The 27,987-nt window shown below is 40.0% G+C and overlaps 1 protein-coding gene across 4 annotated transcripts in view; it reads left to right on the plus strand.

Moving 5' to 3' along the window:
* The window catches only part of EFHC2 (EF-hand domain containing 2), a 269,392-nt gene that overhangs the window by 220,415 nt on the left and 20,990 nt on the right, over positions 1 to 27,987 (plus strand). For all 4 annotated transcript variants that reach the window (XM_087427094.1, XM_014791042.2, XM_087427093.1 and 1 more), the window contains exons 12-13: positions 16,101 to 16,298; positions 18,032 to 18,124. In XM_087427094.1, coding sequence (XP_087283220.1) covers positions 16,101 to 16,298; positions 18,032 to 18,124 — 291 coding nt within the window. The remainder of the gene's footprint in view (positions 1 to 16,100; positions 16,299 to 18,031; positions 18,125 to 27,987) is intronic.

Genomic DNA, 27,987 nt, shown 5'->3' on the forward strand with positions numbered 1-27,987 from the left:
TTAAGATGTTCCTGACTACCCCAGCTCACAGTGATCCCTGCTTCTTTGATCTCATTGCATTTATGGCTGGTGCCACTCAGCACATTTTTTTATTCCCTCATAGTTAGTTGAAAAATAAATGAATAAATGAACACATGACCAAAGGCAGTGCCCTTTGTGTGGATTCAATTTTCGCTCACTTAGTAGTTAGGATCCTATTGAAAAGGGATTCCTAGACTGATTTTGGCCTTTCTTGAAGGACAGTTTATTCCACCACATACTAATAATTATAATAGCTAACACTTATATGCTGCTTACCATGTGACAGGTGCTGTACTAAATGCTTTCTATATATTAACTCACTTAATTCTCACAGCAATCCTAAAAAGTGGGTACTATTATTATTCCCCTTTTGCAGATGAGGAAACTGAGGCACAGAGGTGTTAAGGAACCTACCCAAGATCATATATTAAGTTGCGGAGCTGGGATTTGCATCAGGCAGTCTAACATTTTCATTATGAGTTAAGATTTAGAGTAAAACTACCTAAGTTTGGCTCCTCATTCTGCCTGTCTAATGCCTTAGATTCTTCTTCCGTGAAATGAGAATAATTCAGGAGATTACTAGAGGGATTAAGTGAGTTAATATATGCTAAACACCAAGCCAGTAAATGCCCAGTGACATTAGTCCATTCACTTCCCCTCACCACTAGCCACATAGAACTTAAACTTTCTGGGTCTAGAAAGCATGTGTGGGTCCCTGAATGGCCCAGCAGCTGTTTCCACCAGCTTTGAGATCTTTGCTCATTGAAGTCTTTTTCCTTGACTCTACCTTTTCAGAAAGACTCTCTTCTGGAATGGGGGCAGTTGGGGTAGGATTAAAAAACTTCCTGGGTATATACCCCTTCAATTTTTCTTGTCACTATTGTATGTGGTTTTATAGTTATTTACATTTTGCCTTGTTTCAGAAATGGATTTAAGGTGAGTTACTAAGATGCAAACACTTCTATAATATAACGTGGATATACAAATAAGAAGAGTGAGAGAAATAAATAAAAGTAGGAAAGAATCGTGAGTCCAGGGCGAAGTTGACACAGTGTATTTACAGACTGTGAAGTCATGGGTGTTTACTAGAGGTCAGCCACAGACTGGCTCTGAACTTCCTAGAGGTCAGCACAAAATAGGAGACCGCAAGCATGGAGCAACAATAAGCCAGTTCCTTAGGAGAAGGAACCCCAATGCAGAGCCCAAGAAAGACATTCTTCACTGGCCACTCACAGAGAGGACCCTCTGGTAGCTGTATGGTGTTCTCAGAAGTGTACCCACAAAACAGCCAGGGACATGAGCTCAAGGTGGCTGTTTCTGATAGCATTCCTCAGAACTAAACAGTAGCATCCCACCAGACTACTATTCAGTCGAAGCACTTCTTCTAAGGGCGGCATGTGCCATGGCTCAGGCGCCCAGCTTCCTGAGGTCTAGCTTACGCTGGTGTATGAAGATGCCCTCTTGCTAACCTCTGGATGAAGGAGGAGAGGAGAGTGCAAGAAGGTGGGACCTGGGAGAGTGAATCAATCATCTGTTTGCATACTTTTGCTGTATAATGAATGACCTCAAAATCTCAGTGTCATGCAAAATAAGGATTTATTTAGCTCACACATCTGTGGGTTGTCAGGGGTTCAGTTGATCTGGGCTGCGCCCAGCTGAGGCAGCTCTGTTCCACATGTCTCTCATTCTCCTCCAGAGCAGTGGGCTAACCTGGGCATGCCATTATCATGGTGATAGCAGAAGTGCAGTCAGGGAATGAGAAACATGGAAGACTTCTTGAGGCCTAGGCTCAGAACTGATAGACTTTGACTTCCACATCATTGTATTGGCCAATGCAAGTTCTGTGGCTGACTCCGTTGTCAAGAAGCGGGAGAGAGATTGTGCCCCTTTAGAAGGTGGAACAACAAAGTCACATGAGAAAGGGTGCAGATACGGGGGCAGGGGTGAAGAATTGACGATAGTGATACAAAATCCCACAGAGGGGATGGAAACGACTGTGGGAAAAACTCACCAGCCCCTGCGGCATGGAGCCCCTCCCCCACCTCCCCTACTCTGATTGTACCTGCTGCCACCATGCAGGTTAATTCAGCCTGCGGGAGGCTTGGGCCCAAAGTAGCTGTGGCTGTGGCTAGTCACAGTTGCTGCAAATCAGCTCTGGCAAACTGGACCCTGGGAATGACCATTGTGTGGCCTGGGAGGGACTGTGCTCTAGCACCTTACCAGAGTGGCTCCCTCCTGCCTAGAGTGCGGAACATGGCCTCTGAAGTGTCAGGGAAGTCAGGTGTGTGTGACTGACAACCAACTTCCCCATTTTGTTTTATCTTAATTGATTCATGCTCATTTTTCCTTTATTTTTTATAAGTACAAATGTCAAACTCTTAATAGATGAGCATATTTACTTTTTTTTGTAAATTTTTTGTTTATTGCAGTAACATTGGTTTATAACATTGTATAAATTTCAGGTATACATCATTATACTTCTATTTCTGCATGGATTACACCATCCCACCCAATACTAATTACTAATTCACCACCCAAATACTAATTACAACCCATCACCACACACATGTGCCGAATTATCCCTTTCGCCCTCCTCGCTCCCCACTTCCCCTCTGGTAACCACCAATCCAATCTCTGTCTCTATGTGTTTGTTTATTGTTGTTATTATCTACTACTTAATGAGGGAAATCATACGGTATTTGACCTTCTCCCTCTGACTTATTTCACTTTGCATAATACCCTCAATGTCCATCCATGTTGTCACAAATGGCTGGATTTCATGGTTTCTTATGGCTGAGTAGTATTCCATTGTGTATATATACCACATCTTTATCCATTCGTCCCTTGATGGGCACTTAGGTTGCTTCCAAGTCTTGGCTATTGTGAATAACGCTGCAATGAACACAGGGGTGCATGTATCTTTACGCATTGGTGTTTTCAAGTTCTTTGGATAAATACCCAGCAGTGGAATAGCTGGATCATATGGTAGTTCTATCCTTGATTTTTTGAGGAATCTCCATACTGTTTTCCATAGTGGCTGCACCAGTTTGCACTTCCACCAGCAGTGTATGAGAGTTCCCTTCTCTCCACATCCTCTCCAACACATGTTGTTTCCTGTCTTGTTAATTATAGCCATTCTGACAGGCGTGAGGTGATATCTCATTGTAGTTTTGATTTGCATTTCCCTGATAGTTAATGACGTTGAACATCTTTTCATGTGCCTGTTGGCCATCTGTATATCTTCTTTGGAGAAATGTCTGTTCAGGTCTTTTGCCCATTTTTTAATTGGGTTGGTAGTTTTTTTTGTTGTTGAGATGCATGAGTTCTTTATATATTTTGGAGATTAACCCCTTATCAGATGTATGGTTTGCAAATATCTTCTCCCAGTTGTTAGGTTGTCTTTTCGTTTTGTTGATGGTTTCCTTTGCTGTGCAGAAGCTTTTTAGTTTGATGTAGTCCCATTTGTTTATTTTTTCTATTGTTTCTCTTGCCCAGTCAGACATGGTGCTTGAAAATATGTTGCTAAGACCGATGTCGAAGAGCGTACCGCCTATGTTTTCTTCTAGAAGTTTCATAGTTTCAGGTCTTACATTCAAGTCTTTAATCCATTTGGAGTTAATTTTTGTGAATGGTGTAAGATAAGGGTCTACTTTCATTTTTTTTGCATGTGGCTATCCGGTTTTCCCAACACCATTTATTGAAGAGACTTTCTTTTCTCCATTGTATGTTCTTGGCTCCTTTGTCAAAGATTAGCTGTCCACAGATGTGTGGGTTTATTTCTGGGCTTTCGATTCTATTCCATTGATCTGTGTGTCTGTTTTTGTGCCAGTACCATGCTGTTTTGGTTACTATAGCTTTGTAGTATATTTTGAAATCAGGGAGTGTGATACCTCCAGCTTTGTTCTTTTTTCTCAGGATTCCTTTTCCTATTCGAGGTCTTTGGTTGTTCCATATAAATTTAGGATTCTTTGTTCTATTTCTGTGAAAAGTGTTGTTGGAACTTTGATAGGGATTGCATTGAATCTATAGATTGCTTTAGGAAGTATGGCCATCTTAACTATGTTAATTCTTCCAATCCAAGAGCACGGAATATCTTTCCATTTCTTTGTGTCTTCTTCAATTTCTTTCAGCAATGTTTTATAGTTTTCCGTGTACAGCTCTTTCACCTCTTTGGTTAAGTTTATTCCTAGGTATTTTATTCTTTTTGTTGCAATTGTAAATGGGATTGTATTCTTAATTTCTTTTCTGCTACTTCGTTGTTAGTGTACAGAAATGCAACTGATTTTTGTATGTTGATTTTGTATCCTGCAACTTTACCATATTCGTTTTATTACTTCTAAAAGTTTTCTGGTGGATTCTTTAGGGTTTTCTGTATATAAAATCATGTCATCTGCAAATAGTGAGAGTTTCACTTCTTCCTTTCCAATTTGGATCCCTTTTATTTCTTTCTCTTGCCTGATTGCTCTGGCTAGGACTTCCAGTACTATGTTAAATAGGAGTGGTGACAGTGGGCATCCTTGTCTGGTTCCTGTTCTTAGAGGGATAGCTTTCAGTTTTTCACCATTGAGGATGATATTAGCTGTGGGTTTCTCATATATGGTCTTTATTATGTTGAGATACTTTCCTTCTATACCCATTTTATTCAGAGTTTTTATCATAAATGGATGCTGTATCTTGTCAAATGCTTTCTCTGCATCTATTGAGATGATCATGTGATTTTTATTCTTCATTTTATTAATGTGGTGTATCACGTTGATTGATTTGCGAATGTTAAACCATCCCTGCATACCTGGAATAAATCCCACTTGATCATGGTGTATAATCTTTTTAATGTATTGTTGTATACGATTTGCTAGTATTTTGTTGAGGATTTTTGCATCGATGTTCATCAGTGATATTGGCCTGTAATTTTCTCTTTTTGTGTTGTCTTTGTCTGGTTTTGGTATCAAGGTAATGTTGGCTTCATAGAATGAGTTAGGGAGCTTCCCCCCCTCCTCAATTTTTTGGAAGAGTTTGAGAAGGATAGGTATTAAGTCTTCTTTGTATGTTTGGTAGAATTCACCAGGGAAGCCGTCTGGTCCTGGACTTTTATTTTTGGGGAGGTTTTTGATTACTGTTTCGATCTCCTTACTGGTGATTGGTCTATTCAAATTCTCTACTTCTTCTTGATCCAGTTTTGGAAGGTTGTATGATTCTAAGAATTTATCCATTTCTTCCAGATTGTTGAATTGGTTGGCATATAGCTTTTCATAGTATTCTCTTATAATCTTTTGTATTTCTGAGGTGTCTGTTGTAATTTCTCCTCTTTCATTTCTGATTTTACTTATTTGTGCCTTCTCTCTTTTTTTCTTGGTGAGTCTAGCTAAAGGTTTGTCAATTTTGTTGATCTTTTCAAAGAACCAGCTCTTGGTTTTATTAATTTTTTCTGTTGTTTTTTTAGTCTCTCTTTCATTTATTTCTGCTCTGATTTTTATTATTTCCCTTCTTCTACTGATTTTGGTCTTTGTTTGTTCTTCTTTTTCCAGTTCCTTTAGGTGCATCGTTAGATTGTTTATTTGAGATTTTTCTTGTTTGTTGAGATAGGCCTGTATTGCTATAAACTACAAGGAAGGGATTAAAATGATGAGAAAGAAGAGAGCAAAAATGGAGATAGAGAGGGAACTGACAAATGGAACTAAAGTAATAATCAAAGATATTTGTTCTAGAAAAATCCTTTTCTAAGCTAAAAAAAAAGTATCTGGAAATTGAGAGATTTCACTCTGTTGCAGCAAAATATATGAAAAGGGATCATTAGATATACCTTGATAAAAATTTAAAGATCATATATAAGGAAAGAATCTTATAAGGAGTGTCAAAGCAAAACATACACAAAACAAAGCTTGGAAACAGCACCACCACCAGCAGAACCAATGACCTAAAAACCAAAAAGAGATGGCCTCAGGTAATGCAAGGAGACAATGGATAAAATCTTCAGTGTTTTGAGAGTAAACAAATCGGGGACAAATAGTTTTTTTTATACATGGGGACAATAGAAATGTTTTTAAATCTTGAGGAAAACAAAATAAAATAGTTTCTTTAATAAATTACTCAGTGTAATATATTACCTTAATAAATTACTCCAGAACATGAAGAGAAAATCAAAATTAAGAAGTCAAGGGAGACATCTTATCTTAAAAAACTTGGAACAGTATTGAACAGTAAAACAGGTGACACACACACACACACACACACACACACACACACACACGGTTATACTTGTGAATCCAAAGATAAAACATTATTTCGAAAGGTGAATGATATTGTTAGAAAAATGAAAAAGGAAGATGCCAAGGTTTATGCCACAGATAAAATAGTTAATACTCAGGAAGAGAGAGTGGGGAAACTAAGGGCTGAATTCTTCATATTGCATCTTGAGAGTAAAATCATATTTCATCTTTATCTTTGAAAATTAGGTAGATATAAGTTTAAAATATTTGAGAGCAGTTTCAACTTAACCAAGATAAAATTCCAGATAGAATTGCAGAACCTAATAATCATTTCACAATGTATATGTATATAAAATCATCGTGTTGAACATGTTAAATATATACAATTTTCTTTGTCAATTTACTTCAATAAAACTGGGGGAGAAAAGAAATTCTGGGGAGTGGGACTAGAGATTGAGGTGGTGAGGAGATTGTTATATAACTTTTTATACTTTTTGAATTTGTACCATGATGCATCAGTTTTATAATTTTAAAACCTATTATTAAGAGAAAAAATAAAGACAAGCATAGTGCATGGTGTTTCTTTTTAGGAAAAAAAAAATTGCAGAACCTAAGAGCAAACCTAGTGTAGTCTTTATTGCAAAGTAAAAGTAGCAATAGAAGGTAGTAACGATAATACATGAAAAACTGAAAACACAAAACAAGATGACAGGAAAAAATACTCCTAGGAGAAGTCTTGACCATAAATGTAAACTCCTTGATCGCCTCTGGAACCATTATGACACATTCTCCCTGCTTGAGGTCGGCGTATGATCACCTCTCTTTTACTTTCCCGTTTACTCTTTGAGCTCCCATAGGCCATATTATCAGGAATTCCTCTTGAGCCCTCTTCCTTTTCGCTTCCCCCTTGTCCAGGGACCCCAGAGACACTTAATTTTGTCCAAGGAGGGGCAGAACACTGGCAAACGCCACTGCTGTGGTTTCTTGCTCTGGGAGACTGGTTCTGCTAGGACTATGGATGCCATCAGGATGACTTAGCTGGGCAGAAGGTCAACAGCTGGGTTTTGCTGTTGTTTTAAGTTGGGAGAGACATGAACATGTCTATAAGCTGAAGAGAAGGGACCAGTAGGGACCAAGAAATTGAAGGCATAGATGACAGGCTGGACAATTGATGGATCAGTGAGCAGTTAAGGATGGGGCAAGGCCTAGTTATGCCTTTTCCCGTTGCCCACAATGGGTGTTTCAGACTTTCTCACTCTTAAGCTCCTAATCACCATTTTCCTCCTACTCATAGCAGAAAATCTCATCTTCAGGTTAATAGAGAATGTAAAGATCCCAAGATACAAACCTCCCCCATGCCCCTGCATCCACAACTTTGCAGTCCTCCTTTCTCATCTCAGTAGAAAAGGTGTCCTCCCTGCTGTCCAAAGCTAGCTTTCATGATGGCCCTGTCTCCCAGACACTCAACAAGAGACCTGTGGCCCGTCCTTGGCCAAGCACATCCAACCCTAGTTGATGCCTCTCAGCTCGATCCTCTTGCCCCATTCCCTCTGGCCCAGCAGCCCTTACTGGCGTGCCTACCCTCGCATTGCTTCCTCAGTGCTCTGACATCCAACTCTCTGTTCCTATTGCTCTCTTGCTCGACATTCTTCAAGAGATTCCCTTTTCCTGCAGAAGAAAACCCAAATGGCCCCACCTGTGCCTTTCATGATTGGGCCCCACCTGCCAACTCTCCACCTTAACCCTTGCTCTGCTTCCCTATGTTCTAGTCATCTTAAGAACCCTGGCCATCTGGGTTCAAAACATGGCTGCACTACTTACTAGCTGTGTGCCCTTGGGCAATTTGCTGAAGCTCTCTGGCCCTTAGTTCCTCTTTTGTAAAATAGGAATAATCAAAGTTTCCCCTTAAAGGGTTTTTGTGAGGATTAGATGAGTTCATGCATGTGAAGCAATTAGATCAATGTTGGGCATACACTAAGCACTTGATAAATGTTAGCTTTTGTTATTAACACTTTGTACAGCTCCTCAAATGTACTATCCTCTTGCTCTCTTTGAATCTCGGCGGATGTCGTTCTTTGTCCCATTCCTCCCAACCTTCTTCCCCTCCCCTCCTTACTTCTCTAACTGGCACATTGTCTTTCATCCTCAAGGTCTGTTCCACTACCACCTCTGCTGTGAAGCCTTCCTGGATTTCCCCCTACATGCATACACATGCCAGACTGGATGAGCAGTACTTTCTCTGAGCTTCTGGACATATCTTTATTGCGGCCCTTTTTCTACTTTGTTGACTTGGCTTTCTTCCTGGTCTGTGATTAACTCTAGGGTGCAGGCATTGAGGGCTAGAGATTGAACCTAGTCCATTCCTCTCTTGTTCTGCTTCAGTTGGTGTGGCCTGACCTGACCTGGAATAAGTACTCAACTAGCGTTCGTCGAATGAATGAATGAATGGATACATAGGTACGAAACACATGCAGGCAGAATACAATAGAAGAAATATAAAAATTCTTAGCAAGTAAGAGATGTTCTAGTTTATTAGTAACCAAATCATTATTGATTAAAATGAGACATCATTTTTACCTGTCGAGTTAGAAAACATTTTTAAAATGATAACATCCATTGCTATGGGCTCTTGTTCATTGTTGGTGGATAGGTAAAAGCAACTTAACGCCATGTATCAAGATCCTTTCAAATGTCCTTTTCTTTTGCCCATCTGATTGTACTTCTGGGACACTATACGAAGGAAATAATTTTAAATAAAGGCAAGTGTTTATGCAGAAAGATGTTCATTATTTATATAAAAAATTTTAAAAAACACATGAAATATCCAATAACAGAAGTATGGTTTAGCATTTTGTTTTCAGAAGAATATGTGATAACATGGAAATGTTGTATTAGTTAAATTAAAATGCAGACTATAAAATATGTTCATAACTATTAAGGAAAAAAAAGACAATTAAATACCCATGCATAGAAAAGAGACTGCAAAGAAGTGTACCAGAATGTTTACTTGGTTATATTTGGGTGGTAGGAGTATGTATGGTTTTTCTTTTTTTTTCTTTTTATACATTATCCAAATTCTGTATAATTAGAAACGTGTTCCTTTTATAATGGAGTAAAGCCAATAAATTTTATATTTTAAAGTGTGCGTTTAGAAAGAATTAAGAATCTGATTATACTTTGTTTGATATGTTTTGATATGAGTAGGTCTTGAATTACTAAGTTGACTGTAAGCCCCTGGAGGGCACAGACCTGGTCTTGTGTTTAGCCCATTGTGTGATCAGTAAACACCTGTGGGCTTATATGGGGTTCCCCTCCATATAAGGCCTCCTTATTGTCATAGGGCTCAGGATGGCCTCTAAACCATCTGGCAACCAGCGACAAAGAGTTAAAAACACAAAACCAAACAAGTGTGGTTTGCTTGGAGATAGATAATCCCTGAATGCAGGATGGGTGTTAATAAAAAGAAAGGCGGTAGAAAATGAATAACTTTGCTTGTAAACTAAATGAATATTCATTCCTTTCTGCCCACGTTGCAAGTTAAGCACCATCATCCAGAATTCCATTTGCTGTTACCAAAAAATCTTGACATGATTTAAAAAACAAAAAACACTGTTGTCTTAGCTTGTTTAAATGCATATTGTACCAAATTGTAGAATTAATAGGTGAAGGTTTTAAAGGGTTTCTAAAATTGTACCTCTATGAAGAATATTGTTAATAATATACAACAATTGCTCTTAACTGCATGAGAATATCTCATTTTGTTTGGCTACACTTAAATAGCCCCGAAGTCGAGTACACCAACAGATACTGGATTTCAAACTAAATAAATCAGAATTACCATGTACATTCCACTATGTGTCAAAACAGGAAAAGCCATAATATTTGATGTGAAATGAAGATTAGAGCAGTAATAGAACTAGAAGCTGCTTACACTGATTTGGAATAAGAAAACAGGGTCAGTGATTTTCAATGCAGATGTACTTCTCTTTGAGAAAATATATAAAAAAGTCAATTTACAAAGCAGATGAATTTGGCAGTAATTATTTATACTGTCAAAAAATTTTGTAGTTTTCAAAGGACTTATTTCAGGGTTCAGTATGCTTGCTTATCATTTAAGAACTTGACAAAAATTAGAGGAATTTAAAGCTAAGGTGTTAGGCTATTAATTGCCATTGCCAATTAAAAATGACCAAAATGAAGACAAGAGTATTTGTATATGTAATAGAGAGTGAAAAGGGCCGTCTAGTTTGATTTCTAAGAAGTAAGCATTTGTGCAGCTTCTCAAATATATCCATTGTATAAAGGAAGGCATACCCAGAGTTTATTACTTTATCACTTAATCCTGAATATGACTATTTAAAATAAGTATACCATTTGCCTTTTATATTCTGCAGATAAATTCTATGATTTCAGAGTCATCAAAAACATTTCACATTTTTCCAAGATAAACTTTCTTAAGAGAAGTAACTTTTCCAGTTTAATACAACTTGAGACTATTTCCATTGTGAGATGATGAGAATAATAAAAATTGCTATCATTTATTGAGTGTTCATAGTTCCAGACACTATGCTAAATGATTTTCATACATTGCTAACTTAACCTTCATTTTTCATTTATTCAGCAAACTATTACAGAGTGCTTACTGTGTGCCAGGGGCTATTTAAGGTATTGGGGATTCAACAGTGAACAAAATAGACAGCCCTGCCCTTCGTGGAAGTAACAATCTAGTGGGGGATAAAGATGATACACAGAATAAGAAAGGAAATGATATACTAGGTTGAAGTATGATGAATGCCAGGAAGGAAAAGAGAGCAGAGAAGGGGTTAGGGGATGCCAGACTTGTAGGGGGAGGGTCACACTTTTAAAAAGGATGGTCAGAGAAGGCCTCACAGAGAAGATGACACCCAAGCAGAAGATGTTCTACTAAGAGGTGAAGGACCAAACTATGTAACCATCTTGGGGAAGAGTGTTCCAGGTAGAGAGGGAACAGCAAGCCCTGAAGTGGGAATGTGCCTGGCTTGTTTGAGGAAGAGCGAGGAGTGCAGTGTGGAGGATACAGAGGGAAAGAGAGGGGACAAGGTCCGAGAGATAGCAGGAACGGGGACATATCACATCAGGCCTAGTAGGCCATCATGAGGCTTTCGGGTTCTACTTCAAGAGAGATGGCAAGCCCTCAGAGGGCTTTGAAAAGAGACATGACGTGATCTGACTTAAATTTTAACAGGATCATCCTGGCTCATATGGTAAAGTAAAATTCTATGAAGTAAGTGGTCTTGTCTAATTTCACACATGAGGAAGAGAGGCTCAGAGAAGTTAAGTAATTTACTGAAGTTCCCATTTATCAGCAAATTAGTGGAGCTGGAATTTTAATCCAGGTCTGTGTAATTCAAAAGCTCACACTTTTCCCACTAAATGACACCACCTCCCAGTTGCAAACAGGTTTGTGACCCAGGCTGGAGTAGATGATTTTCTTATAGTCTGCGGTGACTTCTTCTTTCCTTTTTCTATGGAGTTCCTTGGCTTCTTTGGTGAGGCCACTATGTCGCACAACTCCAGAGGACACCATTTATACCATAAGCCTATAAATGTACTCCCTGGAGGTGGGCAGTGCCCAGCCAAAGTGGCCATATGTAATGGCCTTGTTCTCCAGTGAGGTTGAAGAGCTTTGTTAGTGGTTTTGAACTGTGATTAGGCCAGTAGCAAAATCTGTTTGGTCAGACATTTGTATTGGCCCTATTTTGATGTATCTTTCCATCTCTCCCTCCTCTCACACATATTCTGCCAGCTGTCTCTACCACCCTCTGCTGTCTGGCAACACACTAGTCCAACAGTATGCCAGGCTGGGGAGTAAGTGATGGTGAGGCAGGGTTTTCTGCTCTGTATGGGCAGCCTAGGCCCACAAGTGTAAGAGAAAGCCTGAGAGAGTATAGGATGTGAGCAGGTGTGCCTGGCTTCTGATCAGAGGAAGTGAAATACATTTTATTTGATGAATATCAAATTTAAGGAAATGACAAAAGGTGCTACCTAATTGTCATCAGAATTGCAGCTTGGTTTAATTTAGACTCAACCAGATTTTCTTGTAAGCCTTAGGGCCCAAGGTTTAGACTCTTGAGCCCTTCCTTGGTTTACATTGAAACTAATTTTTTTAGTTTGTTTGAAAAACGTTGCTTAGACTTGAACGATTCAATATATAAGAAAATACCCTGAGATTTAGAGCTTTAAAATGAAGTTTTGATTCACCATTACTTGACTGGGTGACTTTTATGGACTTATGTCTTGTAAAACTGTTTAGCATTTCATGTTTCAGAATTCTGCATAGTTACCTCAATACCCTAGAGCGGTTTGGCCTATTTTTTGTCTAATTACAAAAACTGAGAGAAAATTATGGCAGTGTCCCTTATAAGATTAACTAAATAATACTGTGATGATCTGTATAAAATACTAGTGCCAGGAACGTAATGCGATATTGGGTGAAGACAAAGGTGACTTGCCATTTGAGTCTTTAAGATTAGCAATAGTAATCACAGAACACCAGATCAATACAATTACAGCTGCTTTTTAAAATGTATTTTTATTTCCTTTAAATGATTGGGCAGTAAGTACTAAGATCAGACTTTGCACTCAGATCTTATTTGAGGTTCACTTTGAAGGTTTAGGTGAGGAAGGGCTATGTTTGGTGGAAGGTGAACCTTTGTTTTTGTGGCTGCTGCTGGCAAAAATGGAGTATGCAGAAAACAGTTTGGTGGGTCCTCAATAGGCTAAACATAGAATTACTATATGACTCAACAATTCCACTCCTGGCTATATATACCCAAAGAATTGAAAACAAGTATTCAAACAAAAACATGTACATGAATGTTCGTAACAGCATTATTCACAATAGCCAAAAGGTGGAAACCATCCAAATGTTCATCAGTGCATGAATGGATAAGCAAAATGTGGTACATTCATACAATAGAATATTATTCGGCCATAAAAAGTAATGAAGTACTGATACGTGCTATGACGTGGATGAACATGAAAACATGCTAAGCAAGAGAAGCCAGACACAAAAGACCACATACTGTATGATTCCATTTATAAGAAATATCCAGAATTGGCAAAGCTGCAGAGATAGAAAGCAGATTAGTGGCTGCCAGGTGGGGAGAGGGCTTGGGGTAAGAAGAGAAGGGGAGTGACTGCTTCTTTGGGGAGATGAAAATGTTTTGGAACTAGATAGAGGTGACGGTTACACAACATTGTACTAAATGACACTAATGGTAAATTTTATGTTATGTGTATTTTACCACAATAAAGGAAATGGAGTGTGCTACTTTTGAAAAGATTCTTCATTCTTGGTGAAGCCCATTAAAATTTGACAGCGTAGGGTGAATCCTAAAGAAGGGGCACGTGGCAAACGTGGGGCAAAGTGGTGGCAGTCACTTGAGGTCTGCGGGACAAGGCTTGTACTTCCTGGTTGGGATCCCCGGGACCTTCCTTGTGCGGGCACAGCAGCCACAAGGGCCACACCAGCAGCTGCTCCAGGGCCCCTGGTGTCCAACAGGACTGAGGGCGTTTTAAGTCTGGTGCAGCTTGTTTGAAAGTCGCACATAAAGAAATGGAAAGTGGAATGCTGAGCTGTTTAAAACCCAAGCATACGGAAACCCAGCAGATAGAAATTTTAACAGCAGTGAGGTCAGGATAATTTCAGTTTATCCACTGAAAAGGAAAATAACTTTTATGACCTGGCGGTGCTAGAATAAGTTTAGTTAAAGGTGCATGGAAAGTTTCTAGTTATTGCTGCACACATTCCCTTCCCTTGTCCTTGGGAGTGTGCCACTGTTCCTCTTCACACTGTTTTCTACCCTCAAAAGGAAAAAACTTTCAAATGGTTTTTTCTCTGACAATGAAAGTAATAGTTGATTATTATAAAAATTCATAAAAAGCAGAAATTTTATATATATACTATATCTTTAGATAGATAGATAGATAGATAGATGGATGGATAGTTACAGTCATGCGCCCCATAACGACATTTCAGTCAGTGACAGACCACGTATACGACAGTGGTCCTATAAGACTAGTACCATATAGCCTAGGTGTGTAGTATGCTATACCGTCTAGGTTTGTGTAAGTGCACTCGGTGATGTTTGCATAATGACAAAATCGCCTAATGACGCATTTCTCAGAATGTATCTCCGTCTTTAAGCAACACGTGCCTGTATAAAGAAATCTCAGCAATCAGGGATAATACTATAGATATTTTGGCATGTATCCTTCCAGCCTTTTTTTCTATAAATATATATGTACTGGTATCTTCCATTTCACTGGGATCATACTACATTTATCAGCATAGCGTGAACATTTTTCATACCAATAAGTACCAATCAACAGCATACTTTTCATGGTTGCATAATGTTTCACTTTATGTGTGTGTCATGACTGATTATTCCATGACTATTATTCTAAATGAGCCAGGGACTTTCCTTGGATTGGTTCCTCTGTGGTCCCTTAACCCTCTGTCAGAGATGGTTGGTGACTCATGGTTTCTGAAATTATTTTCTCTTATTTATGCTGGTCAGTGATAGCCTTCAAAGCAGAGGTTATGGATGGTGAAGGGAATAGAGGTCTATAAAAAATCAGCTCAGAACTCATTGCCTTTAGGAAGCTTTCCCTGACTGAGCCCCATTCCATCTCGTCACTCTCTCTTCTGTGTCCCCAGAAGAGGGGCACAGTAGTGTGCAGGAGCATGGGCTTTGGAGCCAGACTGCAGGAGTTTGCATTCTGGCTTTCATGACTTGGGCGATATTACCTAACATTTCAGTGCCTCAGTGTTCTCATCTGTAAAATAGGGATAATAATAGTTAAAAAAAAAAAAGTGAAACAAAACCAAACCCCAGAAACCCTGAGAAGTGGATATAGGTGAAATGCGGTTCCTTCAGATAGGTTAATATCATAGCTGTGGGCTTTCCTACACTCTGTCTAATGAAGTTCTTAACTGAGGGAACCTAGAATTCTTAAATGATAGTGATAATGACAAGAAATATATAAGAGAACTAAAAGCCATTGTTCTGAAAGACCAGTTTATAGCAGAAGAGCATATAAAATCTTGTATTCCCTCGTTTATTCAGGATTCTTCAGAACTGAAGTATTTCTGGTAAGTAGATTTTCTAGATAGTGGAAGCTTTTCATTTAATCACCATAACAGTTTGCATTTTAACCATTTTGATGTCATTCTTTCTAATGCATGCTGCATGGTTTATAGCTTTCATATAGAGAATATATTGAAAACAGTTCAGCCAGTTTGTTAGGCTTTGAATCCTCATCGTTGATAAGTTGTGTTAATATGTTGTTGTCATTTGTTTTTTCAGCTCTGCCAAATAATGTGAATGCCATTTGCCTTCTAAAGGCTCAGACAACTGTACTCTTACAGAGCTCTTTTCACTTTTAACTTTTTTCCCTCATTTTTTTTCTCACTCGCAGGGTGTGTCAGTTTTTACTTTTTCCTACAGAAATGTGCATAATTGCTTTCCCCATCTCCAAAACACCTTTCTAGTTTACTGATTTATAAATTTTATACCCTGGGAAACTGGAACCCCCAAGTCTGTTACTATTTTGTGTAAAGTAAGATTAGTAGGCATTGAATGAAAACATGTATTTAGTGACAGGTTTTTTGACCATTTAAGGAGTTTACAAAATTTACTTCCTGGTTGCAGGCTGTTATCTGCTAGGAGTTTGGCTCTGGGCAAAATGCCATTTGGTTTATAAGCTATAGTGCTTATGGTTTTCCATTCTAGCACTGCTGCCTTCCTGTTGCTCATAAGTTAAGTAGGGAAATTAAAGAAGAATGTTCTTAGATATAATTTCATGAGTATATTTCTGTTTTCTTTACAGAGATATAATTATGAGTCTAACTGTTGGGAAACTCACAGACCACGAAGTTATAACCATTGCACGTCACTACCGGGTGCCCGAGGACACATGTCCAGATATGAATGTCCTAATTCCACTGGCCCACCAACAGCTCAAGAAAAATTCTTTTGAGGATTTTGAAAGACTCATTGCTAACTGTGTATACCAAGATCGAGAAAAGTAAGCTTTTATTTTATTGATTCTAATAAATCATTTAAGTTTCTGTTAACCTGAGTAATGAAAGAATTGATATTTTATCAAAAAGGGCAAAAAGAAAATTGATGTGTGTCATCATACTCCACTATTTAGCAAAGCCATCTTAAATTATTTTTGGAGAGTATCTAGGTACAAGTATTTCATAGTGATGGTGAGCTTTGTTTGTTAATGGATTAGGGGAGGCCCTGCATCTTCAAAAGAATAGGATGCCCCTTTGCATTTTCTTTTAATTGGTTTCTAGAAACTTACAACTGAAACAGTAAATTAAGATGTTAGAAGGTTTAATTCTGAGATGTCTTTTTCTTACATTATTTTAATGATAACTGGGATTTATAAATGTGCCTTTTATAATGAACAGAACAGGCAATTTGCAAGTAAACTTTCTATAAATTTCCTTGAAATGATTTCTTTTTGAAAATAATGAAGCTCAGCATAATCTATTTCTAATACATTTATCATGTTTGTATTGAGCTTTATTAAGTCATTCTTATAAAAAACCGGAGCCTCATCTTAACATGTTTTGGTGTTCATCTTACCCACAGACTTGATATAGTGGGGAGAAATACTCATCTGGAATTAGAAGACCTCAGTTCTAACTCTAGCTTCTAATTTTGTTACTACACACCACTGCCATCTCTCTTCCCCATGACCTCTTCCCTCATCTCCATACCTGAAGTCTGCACCCAAGTGGCCAGCTGCATAGCCTAAATATCTTCGAAGGTCTTATAGTTTATCTTAATAATGAACATGATTTTTTTTCCTAATCCATAATATATCTTTGTTGAGTTTTTATAAAGATGGCATTTTTTTTTCTTGACTCTTTAAGCTTCCCTGAGCCTCCTAAAGGATGTGTGGCCTGAGCTTTGCGTAACCCTGGCCCTACCTTGCACCCTGGTGGTACCCCTTCCCCAGAGTGAGAAGTGTGACCCTCCTTCACTAAAGGAACACCTCTTGGGAATAATGGGGCTGCTTAATCAGACAGCTCTGAGGTTCTTTCAGATCCAACAAGCTTTGATTATAGACATAAACATTCTCTCATCATTTTGTAACCTCATTGCAAAGAAAGGAGCCCACTTTCATTCCTGTTGGTTCTAATTTTGCCTGGTGCCTGGAAGAACATTGGCTGGGTGAGAACATTGGACAAGCATTTCTGTGTCCCCAGCAGGCTGGGGAAAATGACTGTTGGGCTGCTCTGGAGAAACCATCTGACGAAATTGAGGTGAATGTTAAGGCCCCAGCTGGGGCTTCTAGGTTATAAGGTTTGGGTCCAAGGAAGAGACTAGAAAAACACCCTCAAGTCATATAATACTTGTGTTGGAGGCTCTAGATGCCTGTCAAATTAGGAGATGTTTTCAAATATCAGAACCATTTTTGACTAGTGGTCAAGAATGCAGATCGATTACTTAGAGCAACACTCGTGGCTGCAGCCTTAATAGGCTGTACTATCACCAACCGAGACTCTGAATCTTGATAGAAAGGCCTTTAAAGGACAGAATCTGGTGACTTCTGAAATGGAAAAAGCTGGTGAAATGCAATATGATTGTTTTTTCTTACTGTGAATTCCAGTACCAATTTTCACCATTTATTTCCATGTGCACATTTTTAGGACACATCTATATTTTCTTTCCTATAGCGTGTAATTAGTTACTTGAGAGGCACAAAGTATCTAAAAGCCTATTTACTTTGTTTTAATGCAGAAAAAAAGTATTACCCAGCAAAGACATCAAAAGGCTGTGCAAGTCCTCCAGGTTACCTTTGACTGATGATCTTCTGGTATCCTTACTGTCCAGGTAAGCAAGAACTTTACCCTTCATGGGGATTGTCCTGCATATTTTTGTTTTAGGGACTATTCCTGGTTTTACATTTACCTTTAATTCCCCTTGATTTACCCTTGACGTTTTGATTATGTCATTGATGACATGCCTCTATTTAAGTGTTACAAGAGGAAAAGTTAGCCATGATTTTGATTGTTAGAGAGACTATTATGAATTATTATTTTATCTCTTTTTTTTTGTGAGGAAGATCAGCCCTGAGCTAACATCCATACCAATCCTCCTCTTTTTGCTGAGAAAGACTGGCCCTGAGCTAACATCTGTGCCAATCTTCCTCAACTTTATGTGGGATGCAGCCACAGCATGGCCTGACAAGCAGTGCATCAGTGCGTGCCTGGGATCCGAACCTGGACCACCAGCAGCGGAGCACGTGCACTTAACCGCTATGCCACGGGGCTGGCCCCTATTTTATCTTTTTAACGTTAACACACACTAACATACACACAGGTTCTGGGACAAAATGAAAATGCACAACTTCATTGGTTCTGAGGATATTAGATGTAAAACTCAGGGCAGGTTTTCCAAAGCAGTAGTCCCTGATGGCTAAAGATATGCCATAAGAGGACCTAGTGTTACTAGCACAGGGCTCTATCATGCTAGAGCACCAGATGTAAAGCACAGAGATTATGATGTTGCAAAAGGAAACCATGGTGAACTGCTTTCCAAAACACATCACTTCTCCTGTTGGACCTGACTTTTGACTTCCTGGTACTACCCTCCTAGCCACCCAGACTCTGGTCATCTTTTATGCTTCCTGTGACATTACTCCAGCTGCTCCTCTGACTTACTTATCTTGATAATTCTGACATTTTGGGCTGTGTTCTAGGCATTGTTATCATTGCTTTGAATACATTACCTCATTTACTTTGTGAGAACAACTTGGTGAGGTCAGAACTATTGTCCTTCTATCTTAGATGAGGATGCTGAGGTTTAGAGAGGTGAAGTGTTTTGCCCAAAGTCACATAATCTAGAAGAAGAAGAGCTGTGACTTAACCCCTGAACCTTTCAAATGCACATATCCGGCTTCTAACCATTTTGAATTATTGTCTGTAAATATCCAGCAGATTGGAATGTCTTGACAGTTCTGCCTCCTTCCTGCTGCTTGCATCCACTCTTTCCTCTCCATTCCCACTATCTTCACTCTTATTCTGACCCACATTTGTTCTTGACTGTTGTAGGGCCTCCGTGTTGGTCTTTCCTCCACTAGTCTCTAAATTTTTAAATCTATCTTTCATACAATAGCTAAGTACCTTCTAAGAGCAAAAATGTCTTAGTGTCACTCTTCTACTCACAAACCTTCTGTACCATCTCTTTGTTCTCTAAGGAAAGATCAAGCTCCTTAGCTTTGAACTTCTTCTCTCCCTTCTCCATCATGGGGCTTAGGGTTGTCAGTTGGAGTGCTGTTCTCAGGCAGGGGCTAGAGTAGAAAGTTCTCATCTGAGATAAAAGGAGAAACCAAAGGAACAGATAAAAGTAAATCCCACATGGGAGAACTAGGGTCCAAGGTGTCAGGAGGGGAAACAAGAAGAGGGCCAATCCAGTTGGATGTGTGTGTGCATTGGATTGACCTGGGGTTATTTTCTAGACTATCAGCTCTATTTACGTTTTTGTTTTTGTGAGGAGATCAGCCCTGAGCTAACATCTGCCAATCCTCCTCTTTTTTTGCTGAGGAAGACTGGCCCTGGGCTAACATCCGTGCCCATCTTCCTCCACTTTATATGGGACGCCGCCACAGCATGGCTTGCCAAGCAGTGCATCGGTGCGCACCCGGGATCCAAACCAGTGAACCCTGGGCCGCTGCAGCGGAGCACGCGCACTTAACCGCTTGCACCACCAGGCCGGCCTCTCAGCTCTATTTACTTTTATTTACTAGCATCAGTGTGAGGGATAAGTAGGTCATCTGATGTAAAGGACCTGAGATGAAATAGGCAAGTCTAGGAGTCAGGTTTCTCCACAGTTATCACATTCCCAAAGCTCCCCTTCCCATCCCCAATAGTCCAGCCAAATGGGCGATTTAGCATTTCACACATATACCTCCTGCCTTCCCACTTTTTGGCCTTTTCTCTTGCTATTTCTTCAGTAAGAAATAGCTTCCAATGTTCTTCACTTGTTGAAAGCTTGCTCTTCCTTGAAGACCCATTTCAAATAGCACCATATCCATGAAGTCCTCTTGGATTTGCTTGGCTGGCAGTGATTGTCTCCTCCTGAGGATTCTCACAACACTATTTATGTTTCTCTTTTTGTCATTTACCTTGTAATAAAGATTTGTGACTTGACATTTGATCCATTCAGCTGCAGAGACCTGCTTCTAACCTGTTTGATTTACCACCTGTAAAAAAATCAGTGGGTTGTTACATCTTGACAATTTTACCTCTACCTCCCTCTCATATTCTTTGAATCCACTTGCTAGCTGTGTGATCTTGTGCAAGATTTTTGACCTGCCTAAAACCCAGATTCCTTACCTCTAGAATAAGATGATAATACCTACTTCCGAGTGGTTCCAAGGGTGAACTGAGATAATGTTAGTAAAGCACAGCACCTAGTACTAAGTATTGATTGGGGACTAGGAGAGAAGTTTAAGTCAGGGACCATAGACCACATACTCTGACTTAGAAAGGAACTGGAAGAAACCTGTGTCCTTCTACGTAGAGGAAGCCTTGTTTTTTAAACAGTTTGATCTGAATGCCTTCTACACATTAAGCTGTCTTCTCATCAGGAAGCTGCGGATGTTTATTAGATTATCTTTCAATGGCCTTGAGGATGAGTTGTCCTGGAAAGTCCAGTAATGTGGGAGCCTGGCCTTTGGAAGACCTAGATGTTTCTTATCCAGTACTGAGGCCACCAAGTCACCATCCTCTCATTCTCTTAGCAGACTGTTTTGTCTTTGCCTTTACGATTTGACATTAAAGGCAGAAAGACTATTCCACAACTTTCTTCGAAGTTGTCTCAGACTCTGAACACATCCGCCTCCGAGCCCAGCTTAGCTTTGAGGAGGTCATCTTTCTGAGCCACTAAGCAGACCGTGTTCAGTCTAACTTTGCCTCTAATTGTGCAGTGACCCTTCTCTACACTCAGGGGAAACTTCAGACTAATCAGATTAGAAAATGTCTCATTCCCATTCCCCTCTCCCTCCAATATGCCCTGCCACGATTTGGGTCACATGCTTGGTGTTTTGCATCATCTCCGCAGATTCCTTTCAAAAACTGCCCTAATTCCTAGTGGGCCCATCAGCCTGCAGCTTACATTTATATTCCGCATTCTTATTGTTCCCCACAGACTCCACAGGGCTTTCCAGAGCCTTGACCAGACTCTCTTTCTACACAGCCCTCCTGTGGCACGCTAAGCCAGAGCCCTTCTGACGTCTACAGTCTCCCGTGGGAGGCAGGCATGGAGTTTGTTGATTTGGTTTAATGCACACTCTGCCCAGGGGCAGTTTTACCTGCCTTGGGATGGAGCTGGGCAGCTGTTGAGCCCTGCTCAACATATAGCCCTGCTGTGTGAATTCAGATCAGGAGACAAAAAACAATATGGCTAAAGATTTGGATGATTTCTTTCACCCAGTGATCGTTACCCATGTATTTCTCCTGACCCTGTGTTTTGGTACTAAGATTTCCCCTCTACTCCATTTCTATTTTTCTTGTGATTCAGTTAGGTCTTTTCCTTATTAGCACGACTCAAGCTCGAATCAGGACTTTAAAATCTTTTCACATCCAGTTACCCAAGCCCTTGGCAGTTTGTGCTGTGGTAGCTAGTATGAGGTCACCTTGCTTACCAAACGAATTCATTTCACTAATGCACAGAGATCAGACTTAAATGTTCTATGTAGTGGTAGCTATTACCCATTAATAATAGGAGTGACAGTCTGTGGTGACATAGTGCCAAGGGCCCTAGAATATTTTGTAAATCCTTGAGCATATTAAAAGGTACATTTTAGTTGATGGTAGGCATGATTCTTCATTTTGTAAGTGCAAACGCTGAGGTATAATGAGACTCTTTCAGTGAAAGAGGGTGCTTCAGCCCAAGATCAGTCTCTAATGGAATTAGACAACTCCCTAAGATATCCTAAGCCTTTGTTTCTCTCTGAGCTGCTAGGAGTAGGGACTATGTCTCCTTCATCTTTGCAGCCTCAGGGACTTGTCCTGTGCTAGTACACTGGGCAGGGAAGAAAAACGGGCTTGATATCCACCAGACCTGCCTCTGAAGTCCAACTCTACTGCCTCCTGCCCATGTGATCCTTGTAAATTGACTCAACCCCTCTGAGCCTTCGTTTGGATATTAATATTTCCTCAATACTAATAAGCAAAAAATTCTGGTTCTCAAACCATAAGAGGTAGAGAGTATTCTGAGGTCATTCTGTTCTGTGTTCCTTGTGGGACTGGAGAATAAAGAGACAGCCTCTTCCCCTAATTGCGGCCTTCTGAATCAAGACTTGGAATAGCTGGAAATTCAAGTGCAACTCTTTCCCCAGCAGCTCTGCCCCAAGCTTGTCTTTTAAGCTGGCTTTGGGCTCCATGGAATGCCTTTGAACTGGCCTCCCAAGAGAGCTGGTGCCTCATCCAGAAATGTCAGTTAAAATGGAAAAAGTTAACAGGGCTTTAAAATCATCTCATTATACTCTACCCAGCCTCGCCCCCTACCCCTCTCCCAGAGGCATGGTTTGGGCTCAAGTGGTTTCAGCCAACAATACCTGGCAGTGAGGCTGAAGGACAAGGGTTGAGCCATGTGTCTGCTATTGTTGCAGAGTGTTTGGTGCACTGGGAGGTTTTCAGAGAGAAGCTCCCCTTCTCTCTCTCTATCTTACACACATACACACCCCCCAGATGATTTCTACCTTTTCAAATATAAGGTGATTTGTAGTTTAATAAATTTTTTTAAAAACCCAAAATCATGTGGACCAACAGAGCATTGACTGTGTGTTCAGTCCGTCCTAGGCAGCTGTGACCCACCTCACCAAGATCTGTGCTGGGATCAGAATTGGAATTTAGAGGCCTGGCTATTTAGAGATAACGAGTTACTCATTGGCAACTTAGGCAGTGCCATCTTGCCAACTGTTAAGGTTTTTGTGAACAATCAGCACAGTAGCCCAGAGCTCCACTTTTTTCTTAAGTGTCTGGTCTTTAAGAATCTCACCAGGTGTTCCAATGTGGACCCCTGGGTTTACTGGATAATGAACTGAAACCAAACACAACTGAGTCAAAGCTGTGTCTTCTCTGCCCTCCCTCCCTTCCACCCCTCGTCATGCAGGCAGCCCATTCCCCTAAGTTATGAGATGGCCTTTGCAGCAGAGGGAAACCCATGTTACTCTTCAGCAAAATACAGCTGCTGCTGAGTCTTTTACCTCCACAGATGGTGGAAGTAAAGCAGATCAGCATTATTCCCCATGGCAAGGAGATGGATGGCTTCTGCAGTTTTCAGGCCATTCATCATTTTTGGGAGGGGGAGCAAGTGCACCCGTCAAATGACACATTAGACTCACTTCAAAGAACTCCCACCTAGCAAGGCATCAGGAAGCATGCTTGGGAGTCATTATTATCTAGAGAAAACTGGGGAGATTGTCTCTCTTCTTCCACAGACATATCCCTTAGTTTGTATAGCGAAGGAAGTGGTGGCTTGCCCAAGTATCAAAGGGAAAGAAGAATTTATGGAGGTTTTAGGAAAACATTTTAGCACTGTGTGTGTGGGGACGTTAAAGTAAGGAGGCTGACTTTTTAACAAGCATAGAAACACTTAAAAGCCAGAATTAGTGTTGCCCTTTAGGGCAGTCACCCTGGAAGGCCTACACTGATTCTAACAATGTTGCCATAGAAAGTTCTTCTTTGGAATTGGCTTCACAACCTTTTCAAAAGAATTTCCTCCATAATGGCAAATCTTTGTCCTTTGACCATGGATCAGAGTCTTAGTAAGAGCCAAATGTCATTTGGAGAGGAGTGAAGTAGATGATTCAGGTGGAGAATCAGGATGCTAACATGTTGATCAGAAGCACAGCATGACCCTGAAGTAAGGAGACACATTTTCTATACAATTCATAGGCTTTTCTAAAATATTTGGAAAGGATGGATAGGGTTTGGTGAATGATGACCTGTAGTCATGAGACAGGGAGGACTCATGGGAGTGAGTGACTCCCCAGGGTGACTGGGGAGATAATATTCAGGGGTAAGTGTGGGCACTGACCTACTTGTTCTCACTCCCCTATATTCAAGCCTTTCTCAATCTCTGAACTCATCTCCTTTTCTTCCAGCCTAGACTATTTTAAGAACTAGAGCTCTCCTTTGTATCCTAGTCTTCTTTCTCTCACAAATTCATCTAACAAGCATAGCGTATATTAGATATAGTATATATTGTAATAGCAAATGAGGGCATGAAAAACCTCACCATGTCAGTGGTCCAGAGGAAGAAGCTCTGTGCAGAATTTTGGAGCAGGGAGGAAGACTAGGAGACTAATTCCTCATCAACATGCTCCCAACTAACGATGCTCCTTCCTTTCCGAGTCTGACCTGTATGAGTTTAATACCTTAAAAAGCATGTTTCGGGATCTTGCATCTGCTTTCTACACTTTTTAAATTTTTATTTATATCTAGCTGATACATGCTCATAGTAAAAAATAATCAAATCATTCTGAAAAGCTTATTTCAACTACAGCAGTTTCCAGCCACATCCCTTCCCACCTCCCAGACTCATTCTTAAGAAGCAGCCACTTTCAGCCCTTCTAGCTGTTTCTGCAGGCATTTAAATAGCATGCACATACTGCTATTTCTGGATTTCTCATTTTTAGATACTACTACTAACTTCCTGTTATGATGCTTGAGAATTTAGGATAATATTGATTCCCATAACTGTTGTTCTTTTTGGATGCTCTTAGAATCTTCTCTTTTTCCTGGTATTCTGGAAGTTCATGATGGAGCCTTGTGGTGTGTGTGTGTGTGTGTATGTGTGTGTGTCTATATATAGATTCATTGTGCTTTATACTTTATGGGCCTTTCCAGTCTGGAGACTCTGTTCTTTGGTTCTGAGAAGTTTTCCATTAATTTTTTAATAATTTCCTCCTCTCCATTTTCATTTTTCTCTTGTGAGAACTCCTGTCATTAAATTCTGGATCTCCTGAATTTGGATCTTTTCTCTCTCAAATTTTCTCTTTGTCATTATGATGTACTTACTAAGGGATTTCCTCAACTTTATATTCTACCCCTTCTACTGCATCTATTTACTACTATCATATTTTTGATTCCAAGAGCACATTTTTAGTCTGAATGTTCCTTTTTTGTAGTCTTCTGTTCTTTTTTCCTGGGTATAATATATCCTCTTATCTCACATCCCTGCCTCTGCTACCTGAATTGTCCTTGTTTCCCTGATTCCTTTTTTCCTGTTGCTCTTTTGACTTCTGTCCTTAATGTTGGAAGCTTTGGGGGATGAGTCTTGTTGATCGCTGAATTTCTCTGCAAGAGTCATCTCCTAGCCTGCATTTTCATTAGGGAATCCCCAGAAGCCACAATCTGGAGGTCTTTCTGGGACCATTCAGAGTATTGAGAGAAGAATCCTATCTTCTCCTGCTGAACTGGAGGTAGAGTAGGATGGGGGAAAGGAGGAGAATTTAAGCATGGACAGTAGTGTTCTGGAAACAGGAAAGGGGAAGGAAGAGGGCTAAGAGGCCCAAGTTCAGTGTGTAATGCTCTCCTCTGCCCTCCGTTATGCTTCATCTCCCCAAGACTAGAGCTTCTTTAGTCAAATTTCTCTGGAGAACAAACCTCACTCCCCTCCAGGGAAGAGTATAGTGTAGAAGAAGATACATGGGAGTCCAGCTGCTCTTGCTTTATTCAGGCTTTCAAGCAATCCTTGTTTTCAGAACCACACCTTATCCCTGCCTTTATTGGACCTGGAGTCTGCAATCGCTGAGCCTCTCAGGAGTTTTGTAGGCCACATTGGCTAATCTCTAACTGCCCCCATGCCTCTGCCATGGACATTGACTCTGCTTCCCTTCCTCAGCTCTGCCAAGTCAGTTATCAATCCTCAGTCTGCTTTTCATCTAGCAAAAGATTTTGAAATCTCTTGTCCACTGTTGTCTTTTTTCCAGCTGTTTTTGTCATTGTAGGTTGTTACCTATTTTTATTCCTGTATTGTCATTTTGCTGAGATTTTGGTGAGAAAGGGAGATAAATATTTGTGATCTATCCATCGTGATTTACTGCAACTCTGTCCACTTCCCAAGAGCAAAGAATTCTTCCAAGAAGCATTGGCTAGTTTTAGCCCTTTTAATTGAAAGATTCTTTGTTCTTTTCTCCATTGCTCCTTTTGAGGGGATTCCCATATCCATTGATATCCTCTAAGACAGAACTGAAAATAAAAACTTGGAGTATTATACCACATTAGCTCAACTTGTCCCTGAGGGATGGCTCTGGGACTTCGGAAAGGTTAAATCTTTCAAACATTTTTTTCTCAGAAAGATCTTAAATATCATTTCTGAGCTGTATATTCTTTCGTTTATAACTTTAGATCTTTCCTGAATTGATTAGGAAATTTCCTTCCCAAATATGCTTTGAAATAGGTAAATGCTTAGATGTGTTTAGAGTCAGACATATGAGTTGGGCAGGGAAGAAGGCTGGGTGCCCAGAGGTAACAGGTAAGCATGAGTAAATATTGGACTTATTGGTAACAAGGTCTGATACTAGGACTTCCAGTGGTGACTTGCAGAAATTTTCTTGTAAGTTCCAATGCCATCATCCAGGGCAAATGCAGATTCAGGCATGGGGACGCAGTTAGATAAGAGGAACTTCAGGAAGGCCTTTCTGAGGAAGCAACGTTTGATTTGAGACTTTCCAGACAAAGGTGCAAATGCCTTGCATTTATGGAACAATCTTGCTATGCTCAGAGAACAAGAAGACTAGTGTACGTAGAACATTGTGAACAGGGAGAGAGTTTTTCAGATGAGATCAGAGAGGTCAGCAGGGGCCAGATTACATAGGGTCTTGTAAACCCTAATAAGAAGTTCAGCTTGTGTTCTGAGTGGATTGGGAAGTCATTGGAGAGTTGCAAGCAAGGAAGTCATTGATATGATCTGTGTTTTAGAAAGATCATTCTGGTGGAAGATGGTCTGCAGCGAGGTAAGAGTAGAAGCAACAAGATCAAGATACAAAGTTATTGTTGTAATCCAGATAAGAGATGATGGTGGCTTGGAATTAGTGAATAGTAGAGGAGATTGAGAAAAAGAGACTTGATATGCTATTGTACTAGAACCCCCAGGACTAGTTAGTGGATTGTATTTGAGGGGTGAAGTCTGATGTGATCCTAGATCTGTTTGGTAGTCTTTTGATTGGTTCCCAAATACTGAGATGTTACACTTTTGAAACCTCTAGGATTACGTAAGTGTGTCCTGTAATTGATGTAAAGGGAATTTACCGACAGTTAAATTCTGTACTATAGGAAAAGACAGGGAAACTTTTATTTCATTGGTGATCTCATGCAGTCTCCCAGTCTGGTGGCTTTAAATACTGTACCATCTCTATGCTAATGACTCCCATATTTCTATCTTCAACTCAGTCCTCTTCCCTAAACTTCAGACTCATATACCCAGCTGCTCACTTCCCATCAAAATGTAATATATCCAAAACACCAAACTCCTGATCTTTTCTCCCAACTTGTAGCCCCTGCATTTTCTTATCTCAGTTAGAGCAGCTTTATTTTTCTAGTTGCTCAAGCAAAACCCTTGGAGTTGTCCTGAATCCATCTTTTTCTCTCTCTCGTGCATACTATATAGAATTCTTCAGGAAGCCTACATTCAAAATATATTCAGAGCCAGCCCTGATGGCCTAGTGGTTAAAGTTCAGCGCT

Source organism: Ceratotherium simum, chromosome X (assembly GCF_057802395.1).
Source record: "Ceratotherium simum simum isolate JZ-2026a chromosome X, ASM5780239v1, whole genome shotgun sequence".
Classification (NCBI taxonomy): Eukaryota; Metazoa; Chordata; class Mammalia; order Perissodactyla; family Rhinocerotidae; genus Ceratotherium; species Ceratotherium simum.